The 18,065-nt window shown below is 43.8% G+C and overlaps 1 protein-coding gene across 1 annotated transcript in view; it reads left to right on the forward strand.

Annotated features, from left to right (window-relative positions):
• The first annotated feature begins 5,368 nt into the window (after positions 1-5,368).
• TBX4 (T-box transcription factor 4) overlaps positions 5,369-18,065 on the forward strand; it is a 48,799-nt gene continuing 36,102 nt past the window's right edge. The window contains exons 1-2 of the mRNA XM_026710235.2: positions 5,369-5,524; positions 6,664-6,758. Of these exons, the coding sequence (XP_026566020.1) occupies positions 5,369-5,524; positions 6,664-6,758 (251 nt within the window). The remainder of the gene's footprint in view (positions 5,525-6,663; positions 6,759-18,065) is intronic.

The raw sequence follows: 18,065 nt of genomic DNA on the forward strand, positions 1-18,065 counted from the left end.
AGATCGAGAAGCCATTCAGTCATTTGTTTGTTTGTTTATTTGTTTATCTTCTTTTTAAAAATAAACAATGCAAGGAGGGCAAACATAGCTAATAGTCTTTCTTCCCACTATTTTCCCCAATGACGTCCATCTTGGGCTGAGGGAAAGGGATCAATCTATGGCAATTCGCCACGGCCAACTTATACAAGTGGTCCTCGATTTACAACAATTCATTTTGTGGAATAGAATTGCAATTAGAATAGAACAGCAATTAGAATAGAATAGCAATTAGAGTAAAATAGCAATTAGAATAGAATAGAATTAGAATAGAATATATAGAGTGGAATGGAATGGAATGGAATGGAATAGAATAGAATAGAGTAGAGTAGAATAGAGTAGAGTATAGAATAGAGTGGGTGGGATGGGTAGGGTAGGGTAGGGAATGGAATAGTAGACTAGACTAGGGTAGAACAGAACAGAACAGAACAGAATATATGGAGTGGAATGGAATAGACTAGACTAGACTAGACTAGAACAGAACAGAACAGAACAGAACAGAACAGAATATATGGAGTGGAATGGAATAGACTAGACTAGACTAGACTAGACTAGACTAGACTAGACTAGAATAGAATAGAATAGAATAGAATAGAATATGGAGTGGAATGGAATACAATAGAATAGCAATTAGAATAGAATAGCAATTAAAATAGAATAGAAAATAGAATAAAGTTGAGTAAAATAGAATAGAATAACTTTATTGTCACTTTGAATGTACACTAATTGACATACATTAACAATGAAATTTCAATGCATATAGCTCTTAAAGGGTCTCCACCTCCAATTTTACACGAACATAAACATTACATATATATTATATGATGCATAGAAACAACAGAGTCTAGTTGGATGTATACACATATTCCCTGTATATTCAGGGGAATTCTTATATAAGTCCCAGACCCTGAGAAAAATTGAAATCCAGCATCACAGGGCCTTTTTATGTTGGCACCCTAGCATTAATATCGCCTTTTCTGCAGGCGAGGCTGCCCTTTGCGTTTTTAATTTAATTTTATTTATTTGTATCTGGCCTTTATTATTACAGTCCTATTTATGGCTCGGTATCCATGCTGCTGGTTATTTATTCCTGCATTATGCTTTGTTTAAAATCCCTCTCTTTGTTTATTTTGGCTGGGCTGCTTATCCTGGCTTGTTTTTATGGAGTGCCGCTTCCATGAGATCAGTTTTGGGGCGAGTGGGTGGGCCGCCGATATTTCAATCAAATAAATAAAGAAGAAAAATTAGGCCTCCGGGTAGTCGGGTCTACCACATTTTGGAATAACAGGTTTTGTAATACAGGCAGTCCTCGACTTATGACCATAATTGGGCCCCAAATTTCTGCGGTTGAGCTGGGACAATTGTTTATAAATGAGGTTTGGCCCATTTTACATCTTTTTTCCTGCCACAGTTGTTACTGCCGTGGTGGCGCAGTGGTTAGAATGCAGCATTGTAGGCTAACTCTGCTCATTGCCAGCAGTTCAATCCTGACTGGCTCAAGGTCGACTCAGCCTTCCATCCTTCTGAGGTAGGTAAAATTAGGACCCAGATTGTTGGGGCAAAAGGCTGTAAACCGCTCAGAGAGAGCTGTAAAGCACTGTGAAGTGGTATATAAGTCTAAAGCGGTATATAAGTCTGCTATTGCTACTGTAGGCTAATCCAGCTCACTGCCAGGAGTTTATTCTGACCATCTCAGTGGACTCAGCTTTCTGTCCTTCTGAGGTTGGTAAAATGAGAACCCAGATTGTTGGAGGGGCAATAATGCTGATTCTATAAACCGCTTAGGGGGGGGTAAAAGCACCATGAAGTGGTATATAAGTCTAAGGACTATTGCTATTGCTATTCCCACCCCCCCCCCCCGTTCTTGCTAAGTGAATCATGGTCATTAATTGCTGCAGTTAAGTGAACTATCTGGTTGTTGAGCACATCACCACAGTTGTTAAGTGAATGACGTGGCTGTTGAGTGAATCACATTGTTGGAAAGCAAATTGCTGCCTCGTTAAGTGCATCATGTGGTTGCTAAGTGAATCACCATAGTTGTTAAGTGAACTATCCAGTTGTTAAGCAAAATCACTGCTTGTTAAGTGAATCACATGGCTGTTAAGTGAACCACATAGTTGGAAAGCAAATCGCTGCAGTTGTTAAGTGAATCATGTGGTCATTAAGTGAATCACCATAGTTGTTAACTATCTGGTTGTTAAGCAAAACAACTAAGTTATTAAGTGAATCACTTGGCTGTTAAGTGAATCACATCATTGGAAAGCAAATTGCTGCAGTTAAGTGAATCATGTGGTCATTAGGTGAATCAATGTAGTTGTTAAGTGAACTATCTGGTTGTTAAGCAAATCACCACAGTTATTAAGTGAATCATGTGGCTGTTAAGTGAATCACATCATTGAAAAGGAAATTGCTGCAGTTGTTAAGTGAATCACGTGGTCGTTCAGTGAATCACCGCAGTTTTTAAGTGAACTATCCTGTTGTTAAGCAAAACACCAAAGTTGTAAAGTGAATCTCGTGGCTCTTAAGTGAATCCATCTTCCTCCCTTCACTTTGCTCGTCAGAAGCTCCCTGGGATCCCACAACTGTCATAAATGTGTGCTGGTTGACAAGCACCTGAATCCTGATCATGTGACCATGGGGACACTGTGATGGGTTGTAAGGGTGAGGACCGGTCATAAGTCGCTTTTTTCAGTGCCGTTGCAACTTCAAATGTTGTAAGTTAAGGACTACTATACCTGTGCAATGGAAATTGCACCTCTTTCCCCTCCCAATGCATTCAGGGAGGCTGAAATTTCACAGGTATAGCCAGCAGCTCAGCATTTTGAATCCAGTTTGCAGATATCTCCGGAGAAAAAGCACAAGGTCTAATATGGTTGCGCTCTTCTTCAACAGCTGCACAACAGTGGGATTCTGTTCCTTGCATCCGGACTTGGAAAGCGAAGGGAGATTTATTTATTTCTTAGATTTATTTTTTTATCCCATCTTTATGACTTTATAAGTAATTCTAGGCATAGAACATACATCATAGTCTTTCTACCTTCTCCTATTTTGCCCACAGCAACCTTGCGAGGTGGGTTGCGCTGAGAGGGAGAGAGAAAGAGTGACTGGCCCAGTGTCACCCAGCTGGTTTTCATGCCTAAGGAGGAACTAGAACTCATAAGATTGGCCCAAAGTCACCCAACCAGCTTTCATGGCTAAGGCGGGACTAGAACTCACAGTCTCCTTGTGATTGGCCCAAAGTCACCGGCTTTCATGGCTAAGGCGGGACTAGAACTCCCAGTCTCCTGGGGATTGGCCCAAAGTCACCCACCTGGCTTTCATGGCTAAGGCGCGGCTAGAACTCTCATCTCCTAGTGATTGGCCCAAAGTAACCCAGCCAGCTTTCATGGCTAAGGCGGGACTAGAACTCACAGTCTCCTGGGGATTGGCCCAAAGTCACTCATCTGGCTTTCATGGCTAAGGTGCGGCTAGAACTCTCATCTCCTAATGATTGGCCCAAAGTCACCCAGCCAGCTTTCATGGCTAAGGCGGGACTAGAACTCACAGTCTCCTTGTGATTGGTCCAAAGTCACCCAGGCTTTCATGGCTAAGGCGGGACTAGAACTCCCAGTCTCCTGGGGATTGGCCCAAAGTCACCCACCTGGCTTTCATGGCTAAGGCGCGGCTAGAACTCTCATCTCCTAGTGATTGGCCCAAAATCACCCAGCCAGCTTTTATGCTTAAGGCGGGACTAGAACTCCCAGTCTCCTTGTGATTGGCCCAAAGTCACCCACCTGGCTTTCATGGCTAAGGCGCGGCTAGAACTCTCATCTCCTAGTGATTGGCCCAAAGTCACCCAGCCAGCTTTTATGCTTAAGGCAGGACTAGAACTCACAGTCTCCTGGTGAATGGCTTAAAGTCACTCAACCAGCTTTCATGCCTAAGGCGGGACCAAAACTCGCAGTCTCCTGGTCATTGGCCCAAAGTCACCCGCTGTTAAGATTTCCAACTCAAACCAGGAACCAAAACTTTTGATTTTCTTTCTTTTATTATGTTACTTGATTGATTTTCAAAAATAGAAGGTTGACAATGAAATGCAGAAGAAAAAAAGGGTTTGAAAAAGATAAATTATCACCACGACTGCTGTTTATACTTATTGGATGGATGTTTTTTTTAAATGTCTTTTACCTTTTTTTTAGAATTTTAGAATTGTAAGCCACCCAGAGTCACATGGATGAGTTGGGTGGTTACAGAAATTGAGTAAAGATATAAATAAAATTATATAAAATAAAAACTGGTCAAAAGAGAAGATAAGACAGACAGAAAGAAATTGAAAAGGAAAAGTAAGATAGAGAGAAAATGAATGACTTCTGACTTCTTCGATATAGGTATGGGTAGGAAATAAAGGAATAATTAAATTCTTACTGTAGCATTAATAAAATCTTTTAAGTGTCTTTAAAGCTTCTTCTCTTTCTGGTACAAATTTACTAAGTCTGCATTACTATTTCTATTAATCCTCCCATCCTTCCTTTCACCCATCCCCTCCCACTTGTGACTGTAACTTTGTTCCTTGTATGCTTACGATTTTATTGACTGTTTCCTAGTATGGTTTGATTGCTTATTATTGTACCCTATGACTATTATTAAGTGTTGTGCTTGATGATTTTTGACTGTTGACGAATGTCTCTTCTTTTATGTGCACTGAGAGCATTTGCACCAAGACAAATTCCTTGTGTGTCCAATCACGCTTGGCCAATAAAAGAATTCTATTCTATTCTATTCTATTCTATTCTATTCTATTCTATTCTATTCTATTCTATTCTATTCTATTCTATTCTATTGTAATTCTAGTTCTAATTCTATTCTATTCTAAATTCCAGTATCTATTGTATTGTATTGTATTGTATTGTATTGTATTGTATTGTATTGTATTGTATTGTATTGTATTCTATTCTATTCTATTCTATTCTATTCTATTCTATTCTATTCTATTCTATTCCATTCCATTCCATTCCATTCCATTCCATTCCATTTTTCTATGGGTGATTCATCACTCAATATTTTTAAGAAGAGTCTAGACCAGGGGGCCTCAAACTTGGCAACTTTAAGACTTGTGGACTTCTGGGAGTTGAAGTCCACAAGTCTTAAAGTTGCCAAGTTTGGAGGCCTCTGGTCTAGACAGTCACTTATCTAAAAATGATATAGGTTCTCCTGCTTGAGCAGGGGGCTGGACTAGAAGACCTCCAAGGTCCCTTCCAGCTCATTCATTCTACTCTAAGAATCTCTTTTGCCTGGTGGAATCTGGATAACAACAAATTGATTAATTGCTATTTGGCTTTCTCACTTTCAGGAAATGCTCCAGGAGAAAAGCTTGTCGGATGTGGAGGATGGGTTTGTGGTGCCTCAGGGCCCTGCCCATGGTGAAACCACCAGAGGGTCTCCAGTTCTTGGGGTGGCGGGAGTCAGCAACACACCCCTGAACAGTCCTCAGGTTCCAGATGCAGAACAGGTAAGCAGTTTGCAAATGAGAAACAGTTTACAGACCCTTCTCAAGCTTTGCCATTTTAAGATGTGTGGACTTCAACTCCCAGAATTCCCCAAGCAAAATTCTGGGAGTTGAAGTCCATAGTTCTTAAAGTTTCTTGCTGGGGAATTCTGGGAGTTGAAGTCCATAGTTTTCAAAGTTTCTGGCTGGGGAATTGTGAGAGTTGAAGTCCACAAGTCTTAAAATGGCCAAGTTTGGACACCCCGATCTAAAGACAATGTTTTTCAACTTCAGTCACTTTTAAGATGGGTGGACTTCAATTCCCAGAATTCCCCAGGCAAAATTCTGGTAATTGGAGTCTACACATGTTAGTTGCTGGTTGGGGAATTCTGGAAGTTGGAGTCCATAATTCTTAAAGTTTCTGGCTGGGGAATTCTGGGAGTTGAAGTCCACAGTTTTCAAAGTTTCTGGCTGGGGAATTGTGAGAGTTGAAGTCCACAAGTCTTAAAATGGCCAAGTTTGGACACCCCTGATCTAAAGACAATGTTTTTCAACTTCAGTCACTTTTAAGATGGGTGGACTTCAACTCCTACAATTCTCCAACCAAATGGGCCTTGACTGGTCAATGCTGAAAAATTACAGGTAGTCCTCGACTTACGACCACAATGGAGCCCAAAGTTTTTGGATGCTAAGCAAGATAGTTGTTTGGCCCCATTTTGCCATAGTTGTTGAGAGAATCATTGCAGTTGTTAAGTCACATGGTTGTTAAGTGAACCTGATTTCCCCTTTTGACTTTGCTGGTCAGAAGGTCGCAAAAGCGAATAATGTGACCTCGGGACGTGACACTGCGACCTGTCATAAATATGAGCCAGTTGCCAAGCAACCGAATTTCGATCACGCAACCACGGAGATGGTGCAACGGGTGTAAAATGTGAAAAAGGATCACAGGTCGCTTTTTTCAGTGCCGTTGTAACTCCAAACGGTCACTAAAGGAATTATTGTAAGTCGAGGATTATCTGTACGACTTTTTTTTTTTTCCCCTGCCAAAATCGATTAGGACTCCCTGGCTCTTCCGTTAAGAGAAGAGGCGCTAATTGTCTCCTTCCGCATTCCAGCAACTGATCTCACTTTTAATTTTTTGTTCTTTCTTGACGTTTCGGAAGACCATTGAGAATATCAAGGTGTATTTGCACGAAAAAGAGCTATGGAAGAAATTTCACGAAGCCGGGACTGAGATGATCATAACTAAAGCTGGGAGGTAAGCTTGCTTTTGCAACCATCAGTTTCAACACACACACACACACACACACACACACACACACACACACTGTGTTCCCCTGAAAATAAGACCCGGTCTTATTTTCTTTTGGGCCTCAAAATAAGCACCAGGTCTTATTTTCAGGCATCCCATGGCTGTGGCGGTCCTAAGATAAGCGGATGGGGGGGGATGCATCCTCTATCCTCATCCTAGCTTGATTTTGATGCATGGGCCTTGCCCCCACCTCGTACAACCAGATGATGGGCAGGGCTTCACTAGAGCTTTTTTTTTTTTTTTGAGGTAGGTGCAGGCATGGAAATCAGGCTAGGGCTTGTTTTCGGGGTAGGTCATATTTTCGAGGAAATGTAGTACACACACACGTACATAATTAGGTAATTAATTTGCAAAATGTGGATGCTGGAAATATTTGGGAACCTTGGCCAGGTGTGACTGTAGAATTCCTGTTCTGGATTTTTATTTTTATTTTTTGAAAAAAATGCTGCATTATTATTTTTGCAAATAATAATTGACAGCATCAATATCTAATACTTCTTCCTCTTCCTAATTTCCCCACAACAACAAGCCTGTGAGGTGAGTTGGGCTGAGACAGAGGGACTGGCTCAAAGCAACCCAGTAACTTTCATGCCTAAGATGGAACTAGAACTCACTGACTCCTGGTGATTGGCCCAAAATCATCCAGTAGCTTTCATGCCTAAGGTGGAGCTAGAACTCACAGACTCCCAATAATTAGCCCAAAGTCACACAGTGAGTTTCATACTGCAGATGGACTAGAACTCACCATCTCCTGGTGCTTGCCTCAAGTCACCCAGCAGCTTTCATGCCTAAGGCAGAACTAGAACTCATTGTCTCCCGACGATGCAGTGGTTAAAGTGCGGTACCGCAGGCTACTTCTGCTGACTGCCAACTGCCTACAGTTTGGCAGTTTGAATCTCACCAGGCTCAAGATTGACTCAGCCTTCCATCCTTCCGAGGCCGGTAAAATGAGGACCCAGATTGTTGGGGGTACAATATGCTGTCTCTGTAAACCACTTAGAGAGGGCTACAAAGCTCTGTGAAGCAGTATATAAGTCTAGGTGCTATTGTTATTGCTATTAGCACAAAGTCACCCAGCAGCTTTCATGCCTAAGACATTACTAGAATTCACCCTCTCCTGATGATTGGTACAAAGTCACCCAGCAGCTTTCATACCTAAGGTGGGACTGGGATTCAAGATCTCCTCATGATTGGCCCATTCAGCTGACTTTTATGCCTAAGACGCAACTAGAATTCACCAGCTCCTGGTGATTGGCCCAAAGTCACCCAGTTGGCTTTCATACCTAAGGCGGGACTAGAACTCAAAGTCTCCTGGCGATTGGCCCAAAGTCACCCAGCTGATTTTTCATGCCTACAAAGTGGAACTAGAACTCACCGTCTCCTGGCTCTCACTGCACTTCACACTTCATCTCCAACGAAGGGAGCTAGCCCGTCCAGGGCAACAACGCTTTTTTCAGACTGCACGTATGACATATCTGAAGAAGGCAACATAAGAGATGGAAAAATGTATCAGGAAGATAAGGCAGGAAAGAAAGAGCTTTCTCGGGAAGGCTTGAAGGAGACCCAGCTTGGCGGATTTAAAGATTGTGGCGCGATCAAAACGAGATTGCTTGATGCATTAAAAACCTTGTTCCAGCCACCCCTGGCCAACTAACCATCACTTTTCAAAGCGGAGTAAGGGAATACAGAAGAAGCACGCTATTCTTGTCTACTGTTTGCACAAGGCAAGAAGAAAGCAAGTCTATAAATTTGCCACGATTTATTGCTAACATCTACTTACCGACTCCCTTTTAGGTCCAGGGGAAAAAAAAAATTACCATCAGAACCTGCTACAATGGGCAGGATCCGTTTGCCAAGAATGCAAGTGATTTATAAAGTGGAAACATCTTTAAAATGTTCTTGCTATCTCTCCGATGTTTGGCTGTTCTAGTTACAGGAGGGGGAGAGCAGAGAGATTATTTCATATTAAGATCATCAAACGATTTGTGGCGGGGCGGGGGAAAGGGAGTTTATATTAACCAAGTTCCCTGAACTTTGCATAAAAGGAGGTGATTCCTTGGTAGATAAAAGGCAGAAGAGCCTCAGTTATACAAGACGGAAAATGTTTCCAAGCATAAATCTACGCGCTTTTCGAGGTCCAGGATTTTATTATGACTTTACCTTGGCACGCAGAGTAGCTTTTTTGAAGGAGGAAAAAAAAAACCCATTTATTTATTTGGGAAACAGGCCGTGCGCTAAACCTCAGAACCTCCTGGTTTGTTGGAGACCTTTAAATGATTCTAGGATGGAATGAACTGGTTCATGTGTGAAAAAGAGCATGGAATAACAATAGCAGTCATCCTTCTTAATATTTCAAGTTCTTGCACAACCGCGTCTTAGCTCTTCAAGCTGAACGTACGGAGGGAATCAAAGCTTCATAATTAAGTATCCGCTTATGGGGGTTTGTACATTACGGGAAGCCCTCGACTTACAAACATTCGTTTTTGGTGACTATTCGAAGTTACAACGGCACTGAAAAATGTGACTTACGACTCTTGTTCACATTTAGGACACCTTTGGGATCCCATGATCAATTTTTGGATGCCTGACAGCTGACTCGCATTTATGATCATTGCAGTGTCCAAGGTCATGTGATCCAGGTTCTGACCAGTTCTGGAGAACCGGTAGGGGAAATTTTGAGTAGTTCGGAGAACCAGCAAATACTCCCTCTGAATGGCCCCGCCCCCATCTCTTCTTTGCCTTCCATTGAGTCCCAGCTGATTGGCTGGGTCTCCTTTAGTTGCCCTGCACAGGAGAACGGAGCTGGAAAGCAGGTTAGTGGGGAGGGAATGGAGATTTTACAGTATCCTTCCCGTGCTATGGCCACCAAGCCACACCATGCCCACCAAGCTATGCCATGGCCACCAAGCCACGCCCACAGAACCAGTAATAAAAATTTTTTTGAATCCTACCACTGAATTGTGATCTCCTTTTGTGAACCTCCGACAAGCAAATTTGGTGAGGAAACCAGATTCTCTTATCAACAGTGTTACTGGCTGAACGACTTCAGTGATTGACCTCACGGCTGGGGCATGAAAGGTTGGAAAACGGGACAAAACCTCACTTAACAATTGTCTTGCTCAGCAACCGAAATGGTGGGTTCAACGGTGGTCGTAAGTGGAGAGCTACCTGTATATTGAACCGTCTTCTGACCTCCTTTTGACTTAAGGGAGTTGGACAAGAAGCGGCTATTTGCAATTATGGTTAGTGATGGCTTTGCAAATGCCAGATTGCTTTCACTGTGGCTTTTCGTGATTGAATCGAGAATCCTGTTTCATCATGGTTTGTTTTATGCATTGGGGTTGAGGCAGTAGATATAAAGATCGTAAACTTGGATGGACTTTGCTCATTGGCAAGACTCAGCATCTTCTTTGAACGACCCCGTAATCCCTTGCGGGGAATTGTGGGAATTGGCAACTGAATGGAATTGAGTGTTTACTGGCCGGATGCCCTTCTTGTTGCCAGTGTGGTGTTTTGTTTAGCCAATACTTTCTCATCGTGCCCAGAGAGAGAAATATCTGCCTCTACCTAGGATCGAACTCACAGCCTCCCGATTGTGAAGCGAGAGCTGCATCTCTAGGCCACTATACCACTCTTGCTCATGGGCAAGACTAACCTTGATTAAAGCAGTCTGGCTAAAGATTACCTAGCAGTGAAGGATTGTAGACAGTTTGCTTAGAAGCCCATCCTTTGCTATCCCGGATAACGCCAGTTTTGTCCGAGGGAGGCGATTATAGGTAGTCCTTGACTTACAACATTTCATTTGAAGTTACATTAGCCGTGGAAAAAAGCAACTCACGGCCGTTTTTCACACTTATAACCATTGCAGCATCCCCAAGGTCATGAGATCAAAAATCCAGATACTTGGCCTCTGACTCACACTTACGATGGTTGTGGGGGTCCCTGGGTCTCCTTTTGCAACCTTCTGACAAGCAAACTCAACGGGGAAGTCGCAGTTCTGAATTAGTAACCAACCCCCTTGGTTAAGGGAATCTCACCTAATTAAGAACTGCGGCAAGAAAGATCGTCAAATTGGGCAAAACTCACTTAACCACTGTCTCGCAGGCAGACATTTTGGGCTCAATTGGGGAGGGGGGTCCGTAAGTTGAGGACTCCTTGTGCAACGGTGATGAAATTCAGCGGTGTCATTAACCTTGCTCCCACTTCTGTCGGGTTTATAAAGCCCTCTTGAAGATTTACCTTTGGCTAAGTGGAAATCTAATTTTAGCCTTGTTATGCTTTGTGTATTTCAAAGGTGGAGGGACGGAATGGAGAGACATTTTGCTGGGAGGAAGGTGCTCCTCTTAATTTGTAGATCTGGTTAGGAAGCTAAGAAAAACCAGCCGGTCTTTGGAAAGAGGCCAAATGCTGCCTTTAAATCGGACAGCACACAAAAAGTCCTCAACGTTACAACCCCTTTATGTAGGGAGCGTTCGAAATTGGAACGGCGTGAAAAAAAGCGACTTCTGTTTTTCGCACTCACGACCGTTGCGGCATCCCCAATGGCCACCTGATCAAAATTCAGACCCTCAGCAGCCGGTTCATCATTGTGACGGGGTCGTGTGATCGCCTTCAGGGACCTTCTGGCAAGCAAAGTCAGACCACACACTTGGAATACGGTGACCAACGTTGGTCGCCATACTACCAAAAAAAAAAAAAAAGACTGTTCAGACTTTGGGAAAAACGTTCAGAGAAGAGCAACAAAAGAAGATTTAAACACCCTGGAGGCGAAAACGGGTGAAGAAGAGCTGCAGGATTTGAGGTTGGCTGTTTTAGAGAAAAGTAGAATTAGGGGTGACACGTCAGGAGTGGGCTTCAAAACTTTTAGCAACGGGTTCTCTTCCCGGTGGCTAGGTGGGCGTGGCCATGGTGGGTGTGGCCTAGTCGGCCTCCTGCACCACGGCGGGTGAGGGAGGTGTTTTTGCCTTCCCCAGACTCCGGAGGCTTTTCTCGAGCCTCCGGGAGGGCGAAAATGGACTCCCCGGGCTCTGGAGGCTCTCTGGAAGCTGGAAATGGGCCCTTTTTCCGGCCTTCCTGAACTTTCCAGGAAGCCCGTTTTGCACCCTCCCTGAGCCTCTGTGAGCGCCCTGCACTTGCCTCGCATCCAAAAGGGGCCGTGTGGGGACTCCGCGGAGGGGAGGGGTGGGTGTGGCTAGCCAGGAGTGGGATTTGAGGGTTCTCTAACTACACAGAATCTTAGCTAGGGGCTCTCCTGAACCCCTCCGAACCCCCAGCAACCCATCCTTGGGTGACATGACAGCGGTATTCCAATACTTGAGGGGTGGCCAGAAAGAAGATGGAGTCAAGCTATTCTCCAAAGCCCCTAAGGGCAGGACAAGAAGCAACAGATGGAGCGTAATCAAGAAGAGAAGCAGGGGTGGGATTCTACCAGTTTGCACCTATTCGCTAGAACCGGTTGTTAGAAGAAATTACTGGACTAATCCTGTAAGGAAGGCAGGAAGGAAACATTCTGGTGTTGCTTACAGAAACTGCCTCTCCGTTAACCCTTATTACATTCTTGGCAGGACTAGACTTGCTGTCTCAGGAACTTCTCTGGACCTTTTTTCCCCTCCTTTGCTGGTACTTTGCTTGTGTGGAGTGACCATTCAAAGTTACAACTGACAAAAGTGACTCATAACCGTTTTTCACACTTACGACTGTTGCAGCATCCCCACAGTCATGGGAGGCCAGGCGAGGAGATGCATGCCTCGATGTGAGTGATATTGACTTGGCCACATCCAGCCAGTCACATGACCACCAAGCCACGCCCACCACCTAAACCACGCCCACAGAACTGGTTGTTAAAAATTTGAATCCCACCCCTGGAGAGAAGCAACTTAGAACTAAGGAGAAACTTCCTAACAGTGAGGACAATTAACCAGTGGAACAGCTTGCCACCAGAAGTTTTGGGTCCTCCAACACTGGAGTTTTTAAGAAGAGACTGGACAGTCACTTGTCTGAGATGATATAGAAGATTCTCCTGCTTGAGCAGGGGGCTGGACTAGAAGACCTCCAAAGTCCCTTCCAACTCTGTTATTCTATTTATTTATTTTATTTGCTTTGTCAATCACTTACAAGATAATAGGTATAAGTATAAACATGAGTAAGAATACAGGAAATAGGTACAAATAAATGGGGACAATAAGACAGGGACGATAGGCACAATGGTGCACTTATGCACGCCCCTTATTCTGTTATTCTATCCCTTCAAGCTCCATTGTATTCTAAATATTTTAAAACTCGGTGAGGAAGCCAAATTCACTTAACAACCGTGTTGCTAATTGAACAACTGTAATGGTTCACTTAATGACTGTGGCCGGAAAGGTCATAACATGGGACAAAGCTCACTGAACTGCTGTCTTGCTTAGCAACATAAATTTTGGGTTCAATTGTGGCTGGAAGTCGAGGACTGCCTGTAACTTAGCCATCATTTCATGGAAAAGAGGGGGAAAAAAGATTATTATTTAAAAAAAAAACGCCAGAATGGGAAAATGAGTGGTTTTTAAATAAAACCTAGATGCTATGGTCTGTCTCTGCCTCTCCCTCCCTGTCTGGACTTAGCTCCACATTTAAAAACGGTCCATCTCCATCTAATCGGCCGGGCTCCACCACCAGATAAATCTCTTCGATCTGTCTGCAGGCCGTGAGTTCAAGGGTGCCCGATGGGTGCTGAAAATGAATTTGGGGCTGACAGATGAACTAAGTCCACGGAGAACTCCTCTTGAACCTGTATTGTTTGTTATTCTGGAGTACGGATCAGGCCTGGGCTAATCCTGTACTTCAAAGGGGTCCTGTCCTCATTTTGTATATCACACGTCAGAGCCGAGTGGCGTGCCATGATAAGCGAAGCTGGCGTAGGAAGAGTGTGATGCCCTGGGAACTGAAGGACACGGGCCGAAACTTCTTTGATCTCGCTCAAATATTTTCCATCAGCCAGATTTTTTCCCTCTGTCATCTCCTTCCCATCTCTCTCTCTCTCTCTCTCTTTCTCTCTCTCTTTCTATTTTTTATTTTTTTTAAAAGAAACCCTTCTGAAACTCGGCATCCATAAATGAATATTTTGGGGGCTGCCTTCAGCTGGGGGAGTAGTGCAGAGAAGAGCCACAGAACGAGGGGGCTGGAGGCTAAAACGTATAAAGAATGGTTGCAAGAATTGGGGGTGTCTAGTTTCACGAAAAGAAGGACTAGGGGCATGATGAGCAGTCTTAAAATATTTCAGACTCTAGAAAGAGGATAGAGAAGAGCAACACAGAGGATGATGGGGCTGGAGGCTAAAACATATGAAGAACGGTTGCAGGAATTGGGTATATCTAGTTTGATGAAAAGAAGGACTAGGAGGGACAGGATAGCAGTCTTCCAATATTTGAGGGGCTGCCCCAAAGAAGAAGGAGTCAAGCTATTCTCCAAAGCATCTGAAGGCAGAATAAGAAACAACGAATGAAGATTGACCAAGGAGAAAAGCAACCTAGAATTAAAGAGGAATTTCCTGAAAGTGAGAACAATTAATCAGTGGAACAACTTGCCTCCAGAAGTTGGGGTGCTCCAAGACTGGAAAGTTGTTAAGAAAAGACTGGACAACCCTTTGTCTGAACTGGTGTAGGGTTTCCTGCTTGAGCAGTGGGGTTGGACTAGAAGACCTCCAAGGTCCCTTCCAGCTTTGTTGTTCTGAATCCGTGCCCGCTGACAGGGAGTCGAGAACTGTGGGGCGACTCTGGGAGACAAATCAATCAATAAATCCACTGCGCCCCGTGTAATACGATTGCAAGCCCAGCTGCAAAACATGGAAATCTTCAGAAGTTTCTCTTCTCACAGTTCATTTAAAAACCATTTGGGAGGATCCGGCGTGCCTGAGACAAACCGAATGACACAGAGAGCACTTCATTATGGAGGAATAAGTCATTCGCACTTCATCGCCGAGCTATTTTAACCCCACTTTTTCTTTCTACGTCTTTTTTTTTTTCCGCCTTCCTTTTTTCCTTGATTTTGCTTTGTTCTTGGCCACCGGCAGAGATGGTCAAAGGCTGCCAAGACAGGCTGTTGTTTGGGTAGCGAGATGGTGGGGCACCTCCCCTGGGAGAAGGATGAGTCAAACTAGGTCTCTCAGGCCAAGAAGAAAGCCGGTTGGAGTGATCCCGGCTTGCTTTTCTCCGGTTCCATCCATTTCAATGGTGGGATTCAGTTTACTTTTTTTACTACCACTTCTCTGGGAAAGGCTTGGTGGCCTTGGTATGGTTTGGTGGGCGTGTCAGGGGAAGGATACTGCAAAATCCCCATTCCCTCTCCACCCCACTGACCTGCTTTCCAGGTCCGTTCTCCTGTGCAGGGCAACCATACGAGACCCAGCCGATCAGGGAGACAGAGAAGGGGAGCGGCGGGGCCAGTCAGAGGTGGGATTTGCTGGTTCTCCAAACTACTCAAAATTTCCGCTACCAGTTCTCCCGAACTCGTCCGAACCGGCTGAATACAACCTCTGATCCATTTCCAAGGCACCTGAAGGCCAAGGAAGGAACAATGGATGGAAACTGATCAAGGAGAGTATTTGCAGCATATCCGACCAGCACACAAGTAAATGATTCTGCAGGATTCATTTACATAAGAAAAACTTCTTTATATACAACACCATACAGTAGAAGTCAGCATACAAAATCAGGAACACAGAAGCAATATTGACAGAAGCAAGTCATTACAGAGTGGAGAGATACAGAGGCCCAGAGGCCTAGATTTACAGAGATCAAACCAACTCTTATATATAGTCCGGCAAGTCAAAGCCATGCCCAGACTCCAAACTGTCTCTTATGGCCCCATACAAACAAATACTATGTTTCAGTTTCTAAACAGTCCCTGTTGGCTGACCTGTTACCATGTCTAATCCAAACAGTCCCCATTGGTTGGCCTGTTGCCATTTCTATCCACACAGTCCCCATTGGTTGGCCTGTTGCCATGTCTATTCAAACAGTTCTCATTGGCTGACCTGTTACCATGTTTAATCCAAACAGTCCCCATTGGTTGGCCTGTTGCTGTGTCTATTCAAACAGTTCCCATTGGTTGACCTGTTACCATGTCTATTCAAGCAGTTCCCATTGGTTGACTTGTTACCATATCTATCCAAACAGTCCCCATTGGTTGGCCTGTTGCCATGTCTATTCAAACAGTTCCCATTGGCTGACCTGTTACCATGTTTAATCCAAACAGTCCCCATTGGTTGGCCTGTTGCCATGTCTATTCAAACATTTCGCATTGGTTGACCTGTTACCATGTCTAACCCAACAGTTCCCATTGGTTGGCCTGTTGCCGTGTCTATTCAAACATTTCGCATTGGTTGACCTGTTACCATGTCTAACCCAACAGTTCCCATTGGCTGACCTGTTACCATGTCTAATCCAAACAGTCCCCATTGGTTGGCCTGTTACCATGTCTAATCCAAACAGTCCCCATTGGTTGGCCTTTGCCGTGTCTATTCAAGCAGTCAACTTCTGTTCCATTGGTTGATTTTATTTGTATTTTTTTATTTTTTTAAATTTTATTTGGTTTGTCAATTGCTTACAAGGTAATAGGTATAGGTAAAAACATAGTTATGAATACATGGATACATATAAGAAAAATAAAAGAAACAATAGGACAGGGACGGTAGGCAGGTTGATGCACGCCCCCTACAGACATCTTAGGAAAGGGGTGAAGTCATTGTTCTCACTGTCAGAAAATTTCTCCTTATTTCCAGGTTGAATCTCTCCTTGTTCAGTTTCCATCCATTATTCCTTGTCTGGCCTTTGGGGGCTTTGGAAAATAGCTCCCTCTCTGTGGCAGCCCCTCAAATATTGGAAGACCGCTATCCTGTCTCCCCTGGTTCTTGTCTTCACTAGACTAGCCAGGCCCAGTTCCTGCAATTGTTTGCAAAGGAGAGCAAGAAGCATCAATGGATTTCGAATGGTTGGATTGCAAGGGCTAGGTTGAAGTTCTCTGGAAATCTCCCAAGCTTTGGGTGACCAAGAAAATTGCATTGATCTTCAGCTGCTCTGATCTCAGCCAATGAACCCAAGGTGCCAGCCTCTTGAGACTGATGGAGCTTCTTCAGAATTGGCACAAAAGGAGTTTTGCTGTTCCCTAGTCCAATTGTCCAGTAGCTGCAAAGCATCTGAATTCTAATCATGTGACCATGAGGATGCTGCAATTGGTCATAAATGTGAAAAATGGCCATAAAGTCATAAGAACTGTGGTGGCACAGTGGTTAGAATGCAGTATTGCAAGCTAACTCTGCCCACAGCCAGGAAGTTCGATCCTCATGGCTTAAGGTTGACTCAGCCTTCCATCCTTCCAAAGTGGGTTAAAATGAGGACCCAGATTGTTGGGGGCAAGAGGCTGACTCTGTAAACCATTTAGAGAGGGCTGTAAAGCCCTATTGTGAAGCGGTATATAAATCAAAGTGCTATTGCTTGGGAAGGAAGGAAGGAAGGAAGGAAGGAAGGAAGGAAGGAAGGAAGGAAGGAAGGAAGGAAGGAAGGAAGGAAGGAAGGAAGGAAGGAAGGGAGGGAGAGCAAGGCAAGGAGGGAGGAAGGAAGGAAGGAAGGATGGAAAGAAGCCATGGTGGTGCAGTTAGAATGCAGTATTGCAGGCTAACTCTGCCCATTGGCAGCAGTTCGATCCTGACCAGCTCAAGATTGTCTCAGCCTTCCATCTGAAGTCAGTAAAATGAGGACTCAGATTGTTGTGGGCAATATATTGATTCTTTGAACCACTTAGAGAGGGCTGTAAAGAATTGTGAAGCAGTAAGTCTAATCGTTATTTGTATTGCTATTGGTATAAGACTCTTCAGTGCTATTCTGACTTCAAACGGTTACTAAATGAACTGTTGTAAGTTGGGGACTACTTGTATTAGCTTCAGGGACATAACGAGCTTCTTCTAAGGAAGAAGTCGGATTTTGAAATCATGGGATTAAGGGAAGCTGGACTGTGTCCCGATATTCTGAAATAAAGTCCTTATTTGTTGACAGCTGGCTCTCAGCACTAACAGAAACAGAGCAACGTCAGTCTTTACTAAGGAGAATTTTGTGGTTGATACTCTTGCAGTATTCCCTCAATTTATCCTGGACTCACTGGAGTTTTGGTTTAATTTCTGCTTTGCAAATGGCACAAAATTGGGTTATGAGTGTGGGGTGAGTAAATATTATTTAAGATAAAGTTGTCTACGCCTAGATTGGACCTATCCTCGAATTTACC

Source organism: Pseudonaja textilis, chromosome 1 (assembly GCF_049901715.1).
Source record: "Pseudonaja textilis isolate UNSWEBS1 chromosome 1, rPseTex1.2, whole genome shotgun sequence".
NCBI classification, from domain to species: domain Eukaryota; kingdom Metazoa; phylum Chordata; class Lepidosauria; order Squamata; family Elapidae; genus Pseudonaja; species Pseudonaja textilis.